The sequence below is a fragment of the Orussus abietinus genome, unplaced genomic scaffold (genome assembly GCF_000612105.2).
Source record: "Orussus abietinus isolate OABI.00-Male unplaced genomic scaffold, Oabi_2.0 scaffold1, whole genome shotgun sequence".
Taxonomy (NCBI): domain Eukaryota; kingdom Metazoa; phylum Arthropoda; class Insecta; order Hymenoptera; family Orussidae; genus Orussus; species Orussus abietinus.
The window spans coordinates 1,710,117-1,726,452 of record NW_019396017.1 but is presented as its reverse complement, the minus strand read 5'-3'; the positions used below and the strand labels follow the sequence as shown (position 1 = coordinate 1,726,452).

Genomic DNA, 16,336 nt, shown 5'->3' with positions numbered 1-16,336 from the left:
GGAGGACATGTTCCACGCGTCTATCTATGCTCGTACAGTTTGGCGAATGAGTTGTAGATTAACCTCGTTTAACCTTGCCTGTATGGTCCAACATATGAAGTAGTAGTCCGCTCTGCGATTAAAGATCAGCCGACCCAGTTTCACTCGTTCTGATCGATCGATCCAGAGTATGGATGACTCTGCTGACCCAAGGTCACGTTCGGTGAAGTTATTCGATAAGAGCAATGAACTTGTAATTAAATGAACTTCTTATTCACGACGACGATGCTTTGTAAATCTCGCTAGCCAGTGCATGCTAGTAAATGATAAATTTATAGATGCTGACGGTTTTTTTATAAACCTGGAGGACTTTAAACCGATTCAAATGCTGATCACGTGACAGGTAGTTACGCCATATTGGTTTTTCCTGAATCAAGGATAAAAATGAATATTCTTTATAAATTAACGCAATATAGGCGTGATCGTCTTAGCCCAAACGTGCCCTAATTAAAGTTACGGATATTTTACTATGTCAATTTCAAATATAAACAAACTGTGGTAAAAATAACACGTAATAAAAAACGCAATTTTCAATGTACGTGATCCTCTTTTTGTTTTTTCGTTATCTCCACCAGTGGCGCCAACTAGCGACGCCATCAAGACTATTGAGTGCAGTTGCACATGGCGACCAGCTGTCAGTTGAGGTTGCTGAGAGATCAACTTATGTCAACCCGTCCAGTGATCTTTTCAATAAAAATCTCTAATTATAATGACCTATCCAGCAGTGAGAATTGTTGATTTGAATGTGGGGTTCAGTTCAATGATAAAGTACGTAAAAATTCGCTATTAACCGTTGACCTTGTCAGATAAGTTCAGTTTTTGCAACGTGTTATAAACTGTTCTTTTTATCAGATGAATAAAGGTCCATTGGTATCCTTGACCAATATGATGATCATCAAAGTAGAGTAGACGAAGAATGGAAATTCAAGAAAACGCACACAGAAGACGCTCACCATGGATGGGTCTGAAAAATATACCAAATCGAATTGCAGATGCGGCGGAGAGATTCTACTATTTGTAAGTGTACAGACAAATGGATGACTATCCTATCGGTTCACTGACCTCCATTTGTAATTACGGGTTTTATGATATTGTAGCCTTGGCTTCCACATTGCCAGCGAGCCAAAAAAATGGCTGATAAGCAGCTCGCTTATAGTTTTACTCTGTCTTGGAGGACTCTTCCGATTCAGAATAGAGAAGAACCCTTTGAAACTTTGGGTTCCTCCGGATTCAGATTTTGTTCGTGACACTAATTGGATAATGGAAAATTTTGAGGAAGGACAACGAGTACAAACAGCCATCTTTACAGGAGACGACGTTTTGCAACCACAGGCTTTAGTTGAAGTATATACATTTAAAAAGGACTCACATTGCATGACCGCAGCATAGATCTTGATTAATATATAAAATTTGGGTAATTTTAGATCTGAAATATGCTTTCATCGAGGTAATAAATAAATTGAACACGTTGTTAGAAGCAACATTCCTTTTAAATAATATACAACAAGAATTCATCCACTTATGCTTCATGCATGATTCATTCTCATGTGGAATTATAAACAATCATGATTATATACACAAATATAACTCATCATTAATTCTTAGCTGAACGAGATTACAAAACGTGTATTAGCAACACAATCGTCAGACGAACCAAGAATCTCTTGGACTGACATATGTTTCAAGTATGTATTTCTATATGTAAATTTCATCTCTTATTAAATATAAAAAGCTTAAAGAATTAATATTGTATATTTTACATAGGGTACCTGTGATAACAGAAATTACAAGACGTGAAAGACGCAATGCTAATTCTCTTAGTGATGATTTTTTTGACGAAGAGCCAGCGGCTCGAATGAATGAAACAAAATTTGAACCTGCAGTTCATGCTCCGAGTGATCTCTACTGCGAAATGGTCAACAGTTTTCCATCAGCTTGTCTAGTCTTAAGTATTCTCGATATTTGGGAATACAATTCCACCTTCATCGCACAGCAAACAAAGAATGATATCATATGGAAATTTAACTCTCAAAGTATTAGCCCCACGTTGGGACATCCAATAAACTTTGCAGAGCTCCTAGGAGGTATAACTAGAGATTCATCGGGGAGAATAATATCAGCAAAAGCAGTTAAAACAATGTGGATGGTTCACGTTAATTTCACTACCGTGAATATGGATAAAATTGGGAATGATATTGGAACAGCCGACTGGGTAAAGTAAGTTGTCCACCAGTTCCAAATCAAATACAATAATGCCACAGGTTGTGAAACATAAAACAGTTGATTAGATATTGTTTGACGTCATCTAAACTTTGCAATTAATTATGAATGATAATTTTTCAGGTATTAATAACGTCGAAATTCTAGAGATCTAATGGATTAAGAATTCTGATTATCGTAATTATAATTTTCTACACTATATAATGCTGACGATTGAATTGGATACAGGCAACGGAGAACGTTTTAGCGTGGGAATCAGCTTTCCTCCGCGAACTAGAAATAAATGCAGAAATCATTAAGTTGAGGAATAGTTCCGGTCGAAACTGGGCATTATGGTATGAAGCTGGACGTAGCTTTGGTGATGTCAGTTCGGCTGCCATGTTTCAGGACATGGACAAGATAATAGCTGGTACCGCTATGATGTCAATTTACGTACAAGTGATTTTATCTGACTTTAACTGGGTGGAATGGCGAGTAAGCAGCTGCATATAAAATACATAACAATAAAACTGTTATGCATGAAGATAATAAATATTCAATTAAATAGTTTTGGCTGACCACTGCTGGTCTCCTGTGCATCGGAGGTGCATTTATCATCGCTGTAGGTGTATGTTCTCTCATCGGAGTGCCTTATGGACCAGTTCACACATCACTGCCGTTTATGCTAATGAGCTTAGGAATCGATGACATGTTCGTTGTGATGGCTTCCTGGAAACAGGTTCTGTCCAATAAGTGTAACATTAACAAGCCATTACCTGAAAGGGTTGGCCTGATGTTGAGCCACGCTGGCACTGCAATTTCAATCACGTCCTTGACAGACGTCGTCGCCTTCATCATCGGTGCATCTACGGTATGTGTTCTACGCCTATGAAAAATTTATTCAGAAATTCACATATTTCTTTCAATTGCCCAGATCTTACCATCCTTGGAATCATTTTGCATTTACGCAGCGATGGGTGTTTTCGTCACCTTTCTACTGCAGCTCACCTTCTTCGTTGGTTTTTTCACCCTAGATGCAAAACGCATCGAAGCCAAACAAAACGGCATATTGCCTTGTATAGTGCATCGTAATTTCGAGCCAACAGCGATCAACGAAAACCGACAATTCTCATGGAAGATAATGAATTGCATTTACTCAAAGGTAGTTTTAACACTGCCAGGAAAAATCATAATTCTGTTAATGACAGCTGGCATTGCATCCTTCGGAGTCATGGGCTCGTTGAATCTGGAACAATGGTTCGATCCTGATTGGTTTCTTCCAAACGATACCTATCTGAGTAACTACATTCACCAGCGTAATCTACACTATCCTAAGTTGGGGCAAGTCGGATTCGTAGTTATGGGAGACATAGATTACGTGTTCGAACTCCCACGAATAGTTACTCTTACGGAGACCCTGGCAAATCTGTCCTTTGTACAAACAGTGGAGCCATGGCCTCTAGATTTTGTTAAATTTGTCAAGACTTATTACAATAAAGGTAATATAAAGTTACCTCCACTATATGTATGTACTTCTTAATATTGTGATTTGGTTTTACTACCACATTTCAGACGCGAAGTCGAAAAATCTCTCCGAAGAGGACTTCGGCAATTATTTGTCAAGATTTCTCTTCAGTCGAGATGGCGGCAAGTATCAAAGAAATTTCCTGTTCGACAGGAAGTTGACTTGCGGTAAAGGAGCGCCAAAAATCCTAATTGCTAGTATAGACTTCAAGTTCTACATGTTCAGCGGTCCCCACGAATGGATTCCAGCAATGGACGAAGTGAAACAAGTAGTGGCCAACGTCGGAATTGAAGGATTCGTTACGGTTTGGGCCAAGGCCTTTGCTACTTGGGTGACGGACAAAGTAATCTCTCGCGAGGTGTCACGCAATCTCGTTTTGGCACTGATATGTGTAATGGGAACAACAGCTATTCTCATTGCCGAACCGCAAACGTGTTTCTGGATACTCCTCTGTGTCTTGTTAACGCTTCTCGACGTTTGCGGTTTCATGTACTACTGGGGACTGACCATTGACATTGCATCCTGCATCGGTAGGTTTACTCCTCCTTCGCTGCTACTTCTGCCAATTAACTGTCAAAAAGTAATGTTTTCTTCGTGTTTCTACCCAGGTCTAGAGCTGGCCATTGGATTAAGCGTGGACTACGCGGCTCACGTAGCCCATGCTTTCCTAAATACCTCGTCACATGACGGAAAACGAGACCGTCAGACAAGGACATTGGTGGCAGTAAGACACATCGGAGCGGCAGTCATTTTTGGAGCTGGTTCCACGTTGCTGGCGCTATCATTGCTGTCTTTTTCGCAAGCCTACGTATTTCGTGCCTTCTTCAAAATATTCGTCCTAGTTGTAGTATTCGGTTTATGGCATGGACTATTTCTCTTGCCAGTAGTGTTAAGTACCTTGGGTCCTCGGAGCCTTCACAAGGAAGACCGAGGCCAAAAACGCGAGGGCTCACCTGAGGATTTAGACCCTGAGGTGAGGTCCCCTTTACGTACCGTTCCAGAAAGCTAATTAACCGACCATTCCCGGATTAATTATCAATAATATTTATTTTTGGTTCAATAAACATACAAAATTATTACACTATCCGTAATATCGATCACACATTTATACAAAAATAAAAGGTCGGATAACTTAAAACGCAGTACTTATATTTATATGAGATAAAAAACAAGTACAAAATAACGTGGCTAGATCGGCCGCGAACCGACATTGATACTATCATTCAATCGTTAAGATCGGAAAGGAACATGACATCCGTGAACGTAACGTTATCGTGTCGGATGCGCACTCGAGCAAGAATCGTCGAGTTTTCAACAATTTCTATCGTTTAATCGTACTCATCGCTGCTTGGTCCTGTTCTCTGCGCAATTTTCTTTCAATTCGTTCGAGATCAGCTGACGATCATATGGTGGACTTCTGAAGGATGATAAAAATTAGATTACGTTTTCTGCTATTCAAAATAGATTTTGAAAGGCCCAAAAGGTAAATATATATTCGGCTTGGAACCAGCCTGATTTAAGAATGCTTAGGTAAGACACCGTAATTGTATTTCAATTTATCCATGATATGCAAAGTATCGAATACGCTGCCAATTCTCAACCACTTCAGTCGGGTTTACTTTAGAGTTAGGGTATTCGATCGTTTTAGTCATCCACGAGCAAATAATATTCATTTTTTTCACAAGATAAACGTGTCCGTCCAATAATGTACATGGCAAACGAAAAGATCTGTCTGGGAATTCCAGATGTCTATATATTCGCATTTCTCTACCGTGTTGTTTCTACCTTGCTCTCTTTTTCCAAGTGAGGAAAAAATCTCATTTTCCTCAGAAAATATTCGAAGATGTAAGCCGAGCACCTCGGTAACGAATGTATGCCAAAAATGATCGGCAAGCCGGCTATCGATTCTTGCTCCTAGAAATTATACGGCTAAAAAAAAAACAAAAAAGAAACAGAAACATGATTCCGTCAGAGCTGCGAGTCGATGTCGAAATGAAAAGCCCAAGTAAAAAATTCAAACACGGATTATTTATAAACTGCATATCGGATATTACATGAAGTATATAAACCATATTCGATATAGTTTATACAAAAGCCGTATACAACGTTCTCTCTTTTTCTTTACTTAGGGCGCTCCAAATGCGTTTCGGACACCTCAGAATGACGAGCAAGTCAAGACAAGAAATTCACGAATGTCTGTATACACCTGTCGACCCGAGTGCACGTGTAGACGACAAAAAAGAAAAGAAAAGAAATAGACACGAAACGACGTACCAGACTCTTAAATCATCCACAGTAATATTTCCGACATTTCCAGTTTTACATAGGAATCTTTTAATAAGAATAAAATAATCAATTGACAAGACATTATACACATTATATACAATATGCCATTATTCGCTTTGTCTGTGATGCAACACATGAGTTTCAAAAAAATAATATGGCAACACAGTGACCGAATGTAAGTGTTGCAGAAGCCTCGGGAGACCGTCCTGCGGAAGATTCTCATTTACAAGTCAAGAAATGTTAAGCCGAGCTGTCTCGTCGAGCATATTATGCGCAAATTCACTGGATCCTTAGTGGTCTCACCCCGAACTCACTAACCGCCGAGTAAATATCTGCCTAAAACGTTTTCTCAACAGCCTCGCTTACCTTGATCTGTATAGAAAATGTCTAGCAGGGCATGGAACGTACATGTCTAATTGCAATGTATATACTTGGTCTCGCCGAGCTTCGGCATCGTTACATCCTAATCGAATCATTCTTCGCTTCGATTACCTGTGATGTAGGTTGCGATACGAAAGGAAAATATAGCAAATATACATATTAAAAGTGTAGCGATTTATCAAATGAAAGATAACGCCTGTCACTCGATAAAAAATAGATAGGTTAATATAATAGCTAAGGATTCTCGTCTTTCTTGCGTCGCTGCATCGCGAGAGTCGATTCCCCGAAAGAACTCCGAAAATTCGTCGTATTTTGAAATCGTCCTATCAGAGCCTCCCCTGAATCCACCTGCCTATCTTCTCCGTGCCTATCCGAATCTCTCCCGTCCTCCCATAAGCTTTCGATTACTTTTTTGAGCAATAAATACTTTCTCCGTACGGGCGATTGCACATCGAATTGACGCACGGGACATCCAGTCGAGCATTCACCCCGATTCGCCCTGCGACTTCGTCCTTCCCGAATTTCAATTAAACGCGAGAAGTGCAATTTCCTTCCCTGGGAGCACCTTCGACTTTCAGGGAACGTAAATTGGTAGGAAAAAAAAAAAAGTGAACTCTGATCAGGGAAAATTTCGATACCCCGATGAAACACATCCACGGACTTTGATTTTCCCATCTGAAGCTCCCAAGAAAGCGTTTAGATTTATGATAACGTTCTGGATCAGTTTGGTGATTCTGCCAGTTATCTGGACGAGAACTATTCGACGAATTGACCTCGATTCAACTTTAACTTCAAATAGGCAAGTCAAAGTGCGTCATATATGTGATAAGCACTTCTCACGTCAACGTTAATTAGGGAACGATTGCCAAGACTGAGTTCGTAGTCGATCCTCGGATACAAGGAAGCATGAGAAAGACTCAGGGATGTCCCTGATTAGTTATCAATGAATTGCCAAGGATAAGCCGATGCCATCGAGTGACGTAAGCGATAGGCCAACTAATCCCAAATCAGGCCTCTAGTGTGGCACTCTTGGTGATTAGCTCCTCCGTGGACAAACGACGCCGACCTTCGACGCACACCGAGAGAGATCTTTTTTCCAAAAAGCGACTACGAATCCAGCCCATAGAGCCGGCTCTTCCGTCGAGGTTCCGCGCCGCGAGTTCGGTGCAACTTAACAACCATCCTCAATTCCAAATCCGAAAAAGTCGAACCTTGTCGGAAGGGTCGCCCCCGTCGCCTCACACGTAGTGATGAGCATTTGAGTCTGACTTGGGTTTCCAAACAATAGATTTAAATACCCGAGCCGCTTCGCATATCGCTCGAAATCTCGAAATCGCCAAAAGTCAACGAATTTTAACATAAACTCGAACGCGACGCCAACGCGTGATATCGAGCGCGTCCCTCAATTTCCATCGGTTCGACATTCCAAGAAAGATGTCGCGAGTCGTCGAAAATCAATGAACGTTTATCGTCTGTACCTCCATACAATCGGATATGTAGATAAGAGAGTTATCCACGTGCGGGGAAATCGGAGTCGATCGAGGACCATTCGCGACTTCCTCGATTCGAACGGTACCCGAGGTGACTCGGACTCGTACCCGAACATTCGAAGCGATCCGAAGCGTCTCGACGCCCATCACTACTCTCACACGCTCGCAGACTACACGACTACACCCACGGAGTAATGTTACGTCGATCAATGATTATCAATTCATATCAATTCAATATCAATGTATTACAATCAGACAATACTCAACAGTGATCATTATTTATATATTACAATAATTAAGAGTGACAACAACATGACGACGGAGGCGTTGAAGCATATGAGAGATGATGGGTACAGAGGAGGCGGGCGGAAGGAGTAGTGGGACGAGTCCGGGGTAGGCTCGCGCGCCCTCGCGCCCGCCGCCATCTTGGAAAATCCCAAAAGGGGATTGGTCGGTTCCCGCGCCGGCCGGCGCGTCATTGGTCGGCCACGGTACCGAGCCGGGCCGCGCGCGCGCTGGCGTCGTCGGCACTCACCGAAGGCCCTCGTCCGAGTGGCGGCTCGCCGAGCCTCGACGGGGGCCTCCCACGGGGGCGAGTGCCCCCGGAGCGGCTCGGGTGGCCTAGCGAAAACGCGCGGAAAAAGTGCTAGAAAAAACCGTGGCAGGTTCAATTAGGCGCGGGTGCACGCGAGCACGCGGGAAGGGGGGCGGGGGCTGGGGGCAGGGAAGCACGCACACTCAACACAACCGTCACATCGAGCTGGCCGCCGCGCGCGCGCGCACGCGCACGGGGCCATAGTCCATAGAGTAATACCTACTAGCTAATACACAGTCTGTTCCATTGCGCGAATCTGTTTTTTTTCTTCTTTCGTTTTATACGTGTATATACATACATATAAATGCGTCCACGCGTAATGCGTGTGCACATACATACGTACACGTACGGTGCGACGCGTCGACAATATATATATATGTACACGCAATATACATACGAGACGTTACACCATCCATCGTGTATATAATATATACCCATATCAAGTAATTAATTACCGTTAATGTTAATCCTTAGAACTCGTAAAACTCGACTCTCTCTCTCTCGCACTCGTTCTCTCAGGCTCTCGCTTCCTTTCTCTCGCAACTCTCTCTCACTCTCTCTTTCCACCCACGTTCGCTTCCTCACGCATTCTTCCGCACACTCGCTCTCTCTCTCTCTCGTAGCCCCGAAGGGGATCGGCTATAGTAGCGGTGGATGGAAATGTTTCTTCGTTAAAATGGCCGCCGCGGTGGCGCTCGTGTTCTCGGCCGTTTACACATGTACAACATCGTTAATCGAGTAATTGATTCGAAGTTATGTATTACCTTTAAATGCACGCCCGTGCTCTCGCTCGCGATCTCGCCGAATTTCAAATCTCTCTCTCTCTCTCTCTCTCTCTCTCTCTCTCTCTCCCTCTCTTTCGTGCACACAGGCGCTCTCTCCCTTGCTCTCCCTCCTCTCACGCTTGGAGGCGTTGCACAACGGCGCCCGCCGCTGGGGTGTGAGAGGCGCGTCGTTATTTAATATTATATTATAATAAATCGTGGTTTTGGTTTCCTTTCGTATTTACAGATTACGTAGTGAGTGTGATGATTCCCGATGTTAACACACACCTGCCAGCCAGCGGCCCTCGAGGAGACTCCGTCGAGCGCGGGTCATCGAATGGCTTTCGAACGTCCACCCGGCACGTATATCCCTTCGATCCGCTCGATTGCTTAGTTTAATTATTCATTTATTTATATACTTAGTGATTTATTTAATCGTTTATTTAGTCGTTACCGGTCGCCCGGGGCAGCCGTGCAGTTTTTCGGGCCGCTAGTGGCTCCTCCGGCGGCCATTCTTAGAAGCAACTGCGGAAAACCGAAGCTGCGGCCAGGCGACGCTCCTCGCTCTCCCGACGCTCGATACTCGACTCGATACCCGACTCGATACCCGACTCGATATCCGACTCGATACCCGATTCGATGCACGAGCCGTTCTAGGCCGGTACGCTCGGCGATTCGTCCGCTGAGGAAACACAGGGACACTCAGCAGGGCAACTCTTGACGGGAAGGTTTAGTCGGATGCTTAGAGTTCAGGAAGCATCAGGGATTGGCGTCCGCCGCCATGATGTTGTGAACCTGCTCCAACTTGTACGCCAGCCGCTGCTTCCTCGAGAACTCGTCCTCGTCGAGCGTCACTATCAGCTGCTCGTTGTACTTGCCCGCGTATGTGTACAGCTCGTACAGCGCCGAATTCGGGTTGAACTCCGCCGCGTGCAGCTAAACATGGAAAAAAAAATGGAATCGTTGCACGCTGCATTGACAATAAAGTCGTTAAAAGTTAGAGATAAACAACTACGGCCACGTGATACAGCTCAATCTAATCAGATGAGGGATGACCAAAATGAAGTCACGTCTATGAGAAACAATGAATCCGGTTCAATCTATTCTAGCCTGATTAGTATCAGCCAAGACCATTAACTACATCCTCCAAGGAAGAAGAGCCTTACCCTAGACTCCTCTGCAAGCATGGCGTTCATGTCCTGATCGGAGATGGCGGGCATGATCTTGATGTCCGAGTAGTACCGCTCCACCCACTCTTTGTACACTGGAATGTCCTTTGCGTAGAGCAGCTTCGAACTCGGAGAGTCCTTGCCTGAGAACGGATAGGGATGCCGGAGGCGTAATATAATTAGTTTGGAATTCCAGGGGGACGTGCTCGATGAAGGAGGGCGTCTTACCCAGTCTGTGATCCGACGTGGAGCAGCTATCCATGAAGGTCTGCGCCACGACGGAGAAGCACGCGTCCACGATGTTGGACTTGTGCACATCGAAGACGAAGTTCGGGTTCTTGATAAGGTTCACCCAAAACCTCAGGGGAAGGGAGTTGCTCTTCCACGTGTGGACCACCTCGGGGTCCGATATGCCGTGATGAAGCGCCTGGTCGTCCAGGAAGTCGAACATGTACTTAATAGCTAGGGGCAACGCCGAGCCTCTGTGGGCCGTGCTGAAAATCGTCTCGAAGAGGTCGTCGACGAACTTCTGCAGCGTGCCCTTGGTGGCCAGTAACCTCGTCAGGTAGATCTCGGAGACCATCTTGTTGCCTCGCTCGCCCTCTTTCTTCGAGTCGGTGTCGTGTTGCTTGACCAGGTGCCAGCACTTCACCCCGCCGTCGTGGTCGTGGTTCAAGGGCGACGTGGCGCGCGATAAGGGAGGACTCGCCGAGCTATACTTGCTCAAATTCAAGGTCTCGTACTTGTGCGACTTGTCGGTCTTCTCGGAAAGGATCGACAAGTTGTAGATGGAGGACTGCTTCGACACGAGGCTGAGAGAGGCACCATCGGGTACCCTGTAGTGATTCAGGGTGTTCCTCTTCTTCCATTCACCCTCCATCTTGGTGGTCGAGTCCTCGTCGTAGAGGATCAGTCTTCCGGAGGCTCCGGTTCGCCATTCTGAAAGATAAACCGACCGTTGATGCAACTTCCCTTCCTCTAAATAATTCTAACCCACCCATAATTTCCAAAAAAAAAAGAAACATCCAGGGATACATGACTTACCAAGATCGAGGTCCTCCTTTTTAGGTCGCTGGCTGTACGGCGTGGACCTGTAGATGGTGTCGAGAGCCTTCTCCTTGACTTGAGATATGGTGTCGCAGTCGAGGACCTTCACCGGAACGTTCTCCGTGTTCGGGTCCAGGGCGCCAACGAAGATGTTCTGCTGGGAGATCGATACGTAGACAGTCTGCGGAAGAGAGTTGAGATGACAAAGTCGAGCCAACGAGAGGTGGGATACGATTCGGGAGATCGTAAGAAACTCTTACCATCGGCTTAAAGTCTATCGACTGCCTGATCAGCTTTTCTTCCGAGAGGGAGTACCTGGCCTCCGAGGTGATAGCGTCGACGGGCCCCTTGTCAACCTGCTGCTTCATCGCTCGGAAGAGCATGTAGAGAGGTTCCCCGGCGCACTCTCGCATGAACTTGTACAGCAGGAAAGTGAACCAGGCCGACAGCATCTTCTCGGCGACGCTTTCCGTCCTGAAGAAAAGGACGAAGAAGGGTAAGCCCAAGTTCAAAGAATAAAATTAAGAGAAAGGTCGAAATACACCTACCGCCTGAGCAGCAGCTTCGGGTGGCTCTTCCCTTCCATGCATTTCTCGATGAGCTCCGCGAGAAGGGTCTTCAGGATGTCGGTGCAGTATTCCATCTTGCTCTGCAAGGTGACCATGATGAGGCTCGCCACATTAACCCGGTCCCTCATCGAGAAGTACCGGTTGCTCTCCAAGGTCCTGACGAAGAGCAGAAGGAAGGTCTTGTTCATGATGAGCTGCCCGAAGAGGCGCAGGCCCTTCTCCTTGCGCGCCAGCTCGGGTCGGTCCCACTGGAGCACGACGTGGTTCGACACGTTGGGGAACAGGATCTCCATGGCGTAGGTGCGATAGTCCAGGAAGGGAATCCCTCCACTGGTGAGGTCGCCGGTAAGGTCAGTCATCTCGGTCTGCAATTCGGCGAACGCTTCCTTGCACTCAGCGGCGACCCTCAGTTCCAGGATGTCCATCTGCTCCTGCATGTTCTTCAGGACCCTGTTGTTCTCGGTTGACTTTCGTTTGTAGGCGATCAGGAAGGCGATAAAGACGAGGACGAGCACGACGATGGCAGCGATGACGCCGATGAGGACTGGCTTGGAGAGAGGGCCGTTAAGCCCGGCCGGCAGGGCGTAACTCAGCTTCCCGATGGAATACCGCAAAGTACCTCCAACTATGACGATGACTTCGGGAAGTTCCTGTCGATTCGGCATCCCCTCGGCGTCCAAAGCCGGCGGTTGGGTCAAGGGTGGTTTACAAGTCAGCTGCTGGCGCGAGAGAGAGGTCACGTTGCAAAACGCGTTCCCGATTTGCACGACCACGTCGGACTCCTGGCAGGCGCGGTCCAGGTGTTGGCCATTGATGGTGAGGTAGTCGTTCTTGTAGTACTTGATCTCCTCGTCGAAGACCTTGTACACGGGGTTCGGATAGAGAAGGAAGTGGTTGAACCCGTGTTGGGAGAGATTCCGCACGCTGGTGACATTGTCCATCCGGAAACCGTACTCCAGCGGGAGAGGCCTCTCGTCGCCCAGCTCGACGTTTTCCGGCACCTCGATGGTGGGCGACCGGCACACCATGTTGGTCTGGCTGAGGACGACGCACTGGGACACGAACATCTTCTCGTCATAGTACACGTACATCTGTGGGTTCTGTATGTAGGCGAGGTTCTTCCCGGTCACGGATATTCTGATGCCGCCCACGGGGATGCCCTTGGGGACCTTTATCTGGCTGGCGACCCCGCTTGAGATGCTCTCGATGGTCGGGTCGTCGACGTACTCGAAGTAGTCGTCGCAAGTCCGGTTACCCCCGTCGAAGCTCATGGTCAGCTTGCTCTTCAGCTTCCGATGACTGGCGCTGGTCATGCACAGTGCCTCGGTGGCCTCGGCGCTGATGATCGAGCAGGGCAGCTTCTCGATCAAGGCCTCGATCTTGCTACCGGCGTTCATGTACTTGCCAATGATCTTGACTATGGTGCCGCCGCTCAGGGGGCCGTACTTCGGGGAGAACGAGGTAATCTGGGGGTCGACGAACTCAAAGTTGTACTCCGACTGACCTCGGTAGTCTTCTATGTTGACGATGACCGGTCCGCTGCGAAATCTGCCGTCACCAGGGCCGTCGATCATGCAGACGATCTCCTTGGTCCGGACGTAGAGCTCCTGGTAGGGACTGCAGGCCATACCCGCGACCGAGATTCCGCTGTAAATGTCGTTGAACGATTTCCCCAGGTTGATGCCGCGAATGGTGACGTTGGTCTTGCCGTCCCAGGGACCGACCATCGGTTCGAAGGACTCGATCACAGGGTTAGGACAGGTCCGGTTCCTGTTCAGCCAGACGTCGATGCCCCGGTCGCACTGGTCCCTCACCTCGCACCTGGCCGAGCTCTGACACCAGCCGCATCCGTATTTCTGGGCCAAGGCCAAACACATGCCGCAATTGTCCGCCATGTCCCGGCACCTGTATATCACCACGTGGATGTTGTCTGGGTTATCCAGGGGCTTGGACCCTCCCCAGATCACGGCGAAAGGCACGGTGATGTTCGGGGCCCTGGACGTGTAGGAGAACTCGGTCTCGTCGCAGTAAATCGTATCCGCGAGCAGCTGGGCGTTCACGCTGGTCACCCGACCCTCGATGTTGAACTGGCAGACGAACCTGGTCTGCACGATGAATTGCTGAAACGAGGAAGTCGTTTAGAAAACAAACACTTCCGGAAGAACTCAACCCCTTCCCCCTCATCCAGGATGCCACTTACTCCGATGATGTGCACCTTCACTCGGATGACCTTCTTAATTCCGGAAGACACCAGGATCTCCTCCGAGTCCGTGGCGTTGATGGTGGGACAGAACCCAGGTCCGCTGCGGTAGCTCGGACCCATTCTCTGCAAAGGAAGCAAAGCTCGTTTAAGATGTACAAAGAGACCATCGTAAGTGTCTTATCATCTGATACTCACGCTCACGCCAGTCACCAGGATGTCGTTCCGACAGTTCTCGGCGGTGTCGTGGGTGCAGCGATGTCCGTCGACGCACCAGTCGCAGGGGAAGTCGGAAGACACGCATCGCGTGCAGGAGCTGTAGGTGTTGCAGTCGAAGAAGGTGAAGTTGGTGGCGACGAGGTCGGGCCCGTTGGTCATCCTGACGGATAGCTTGGCGATGAAGTGGTGGTGACCTGGTGGGATGCTGGGCAGCAGGTCTGTCCGAGGGGTCGTGCAGTTAACGCCATAGGCTTTCCTCGAGGCGTTGGTGATAAGCGTCTTGTCGAGGGCGGAGAAGGCACACAGGAACTGGCCCTTCAGGGTCGGCAGGTTCTCTATCATCAGTTCCAGGGTCCTGGCAGTGGTTCGCTGAAGTTGCTCCGGCACGACCGTCGCTATGGTCGTGCATCTCCCGCTCTTGTAGGAGATCCAATACAAAGGATCCTTTGCGGCGTCCTGGCAGTCGCTGCGCAGGTTGCACTTGTTCTCCAGGGAACACCAGCCACAGTACGGGTCCTTGGCGCCCAGGCACTCCAGACAAGTCTTGTACACCGAGCACTCCTGCACCTTGACCTTCGACACCTTCTTCTCCGTCAGGACGTAGAGGTGCATCAGCTGCGTGTCGAAGAGCAGGTCAGGGTTCACCGGGGATCCTGGGTCGATTTCCAGTTCCCCGTACTTCAGAGCTGACGATGAGCTCTCTACGACGACCTGCATGTAAAATATGAAATATCGTCAGGGTAACGGGTAAGTGACGTTACGTACAAATTTTAAAAATTATCATAAAATACTAATTTTTAGTACATTCATTCTAGTAAAATTATAAATCCGTTGCCTCAATTTACAGCGTGAACGTAGAGGCTATGAGAAAAGTCCTGGCACCCATAACATTTCATTGTTTCGTTACAAAGACTTAATAATCTTTATAAAGCAGTTCTTGAAGAAAAAAATTGAAATCTCACGGAAATTTCACCTTCCTCGCAGCATCCACCCTCACGTTGTAAAACTTTAGACTATTCGGTACATCCAGGTCGGAGAAATATTTCATAAACGAGACTTCTTTGACGCGATTTTCACGCCGCCCTTAACCATGGATTACTACACATTTATCATGAACCAGGTGAGTTCATGATCATGCAACATCCCGTCATAATTATTTAGAATTAAATATGGGAATTAACGCATTTACGTAGCGAATCTTTAACGGGTGTTACGAATTGTTAATTGAAACTGGCAGAAGGAGGTCATAAAATTGCAGGATTTCTTTCAACCAGGTCGGGGATCGATTTCGGAGGGGCATGGAAATTCATTCGGCCGCGATTCGACCTCGCAGGGCACGATTCGGCAAATGCAAACGGGGGAGGAAGAAGGCGGAAAATCGTTGGAAAATTGAGGATCATCGGGAATAATCCGCGAGCGATTCGAGAGCGGGGAGGCGTGCCATCGGGTATTCGATCCGACTCGTACACAGGGGGTCGCGGAATTCACCTCGCGGGATTACAATTTGACGAAAATGAAACTTACATTTCGGCGCGACCAGCGCATAAGCTCGGGCCCTGTAACTTAATCGCGTGAATTTCGTCCGGGCGAAATAAACGAGCGCGATTCCGCGCCGGCTAGGAATAATACGAGCGGTAGGCAAGCCCTTCACCCCTGCATAAATAATTCCATTATTTTCGGGGCAAACGGCTCGCATTTGGGAAATGCGATCACTACCGCGATTACCGTGTTCCTCCCGTTACAGCAGCGGCGCTCGTTCGCCCAATCACGCTCGCAATCAAGTCACTCGCAAATAATGAATTTAATGTATAAAAATAAAGGAAAGAAAAAAAATGAAAAAGAGCGAGGGGAGG

The 16,336-nt window shown here is 47.2% G+C and overlaps 2 protein-coding genes across 3 annotated transcripts in view; one reads left to right on the top strand and one right to left on the bottom strand.

Moving 5' to 3' along the window:
• The first annotated feature begins 654 nt into the window (after positions 1 to 654).
• Positions 655 to 5,651, top strand: LOC105698045 (Niemann-Pick C1 protein). Of its 2 annotated transcripts, XM_012421904.1 has the most exons (10): positions 655 to 807; positions 892 to 1,056; positions 1,137 to 1,383; positions 1,645 to 1,724; positions 1,804 to 2,251; positions 2,488 to 2,733; positions 2,807 to 3,109; positions 3,173 to 3,737; positions 3,811 to 4,293; positions 4,372 to 5,651. In XM_012421904.1, exons 2-10 carry the CDS (start codon positions 956 to 958, stop codon positions 4,770 to 4,772), a joined length of 2,874 nt encoding a protein of 957 aa, XP_012277327.1. In that variant the 5' UTR covers positions 655 to 807; positions 892 to 955; the 3' UTR covers positions 4,773 to 5,651. The 2 variants fall into 2 exon arrangements, with proteins under 2 accessions (XP_012277327.1, XP_012277328.1); XM_012421905.1 differs by lacking the exons at positions 655 to 807; positions 892 to 1,056 and having other exon boundaries at positions 1,295 to 1,383; positions 1,464 to 1,724.
• Positions 5,652 to 6,073: 422 nt separating this feature from the next.
• LOC105698044 (plexin-A4) overlaps positions 6,074 to 16,336 on the bottom strand; it is a 119,233-nt gene continuing 108,970 nt past the window's right edge. The window contains exons 5-12 of the mRNA XM_012421903.1: positions 14,463 to 15,194; positions 14,265 to 14,390; positions 12,044 to 14,184; positions 11,756 to 11,969; positions 11,493 to 11,676; positions 10,677 to 11,387; positions 10,446 to 10,591; positions 6,074 to 10,215 (exon numbers count right to left, since the gene is read on the bottom strand). Of these exons, the coding sequence (XP_012277326.1) occupies positions 10,039 to 10,215; positions 10,446 to 10,591; positions 10,677 to 11,387; positions 11,493 to 11,676; positions 11,756 to 11,969; positions 12,044 to 14,184; positions 14,265 to 14,390; positions 14,463 to 15,194 (4,431 nt within the window). The 3' untranslated portion in view covers positions 6,074 to 10,038. The remainder of the gene's footprint in view (positions 10,216 to 10,445; positions 10,592 to 10,676; positions 11,388 to 11,492; positions 11,677 to 11,755; positions 11,970 to 12,043; positions 14,185 to 14,264; positions 14,391 to 14,462; positions 15,195 to 16,336) is intronic.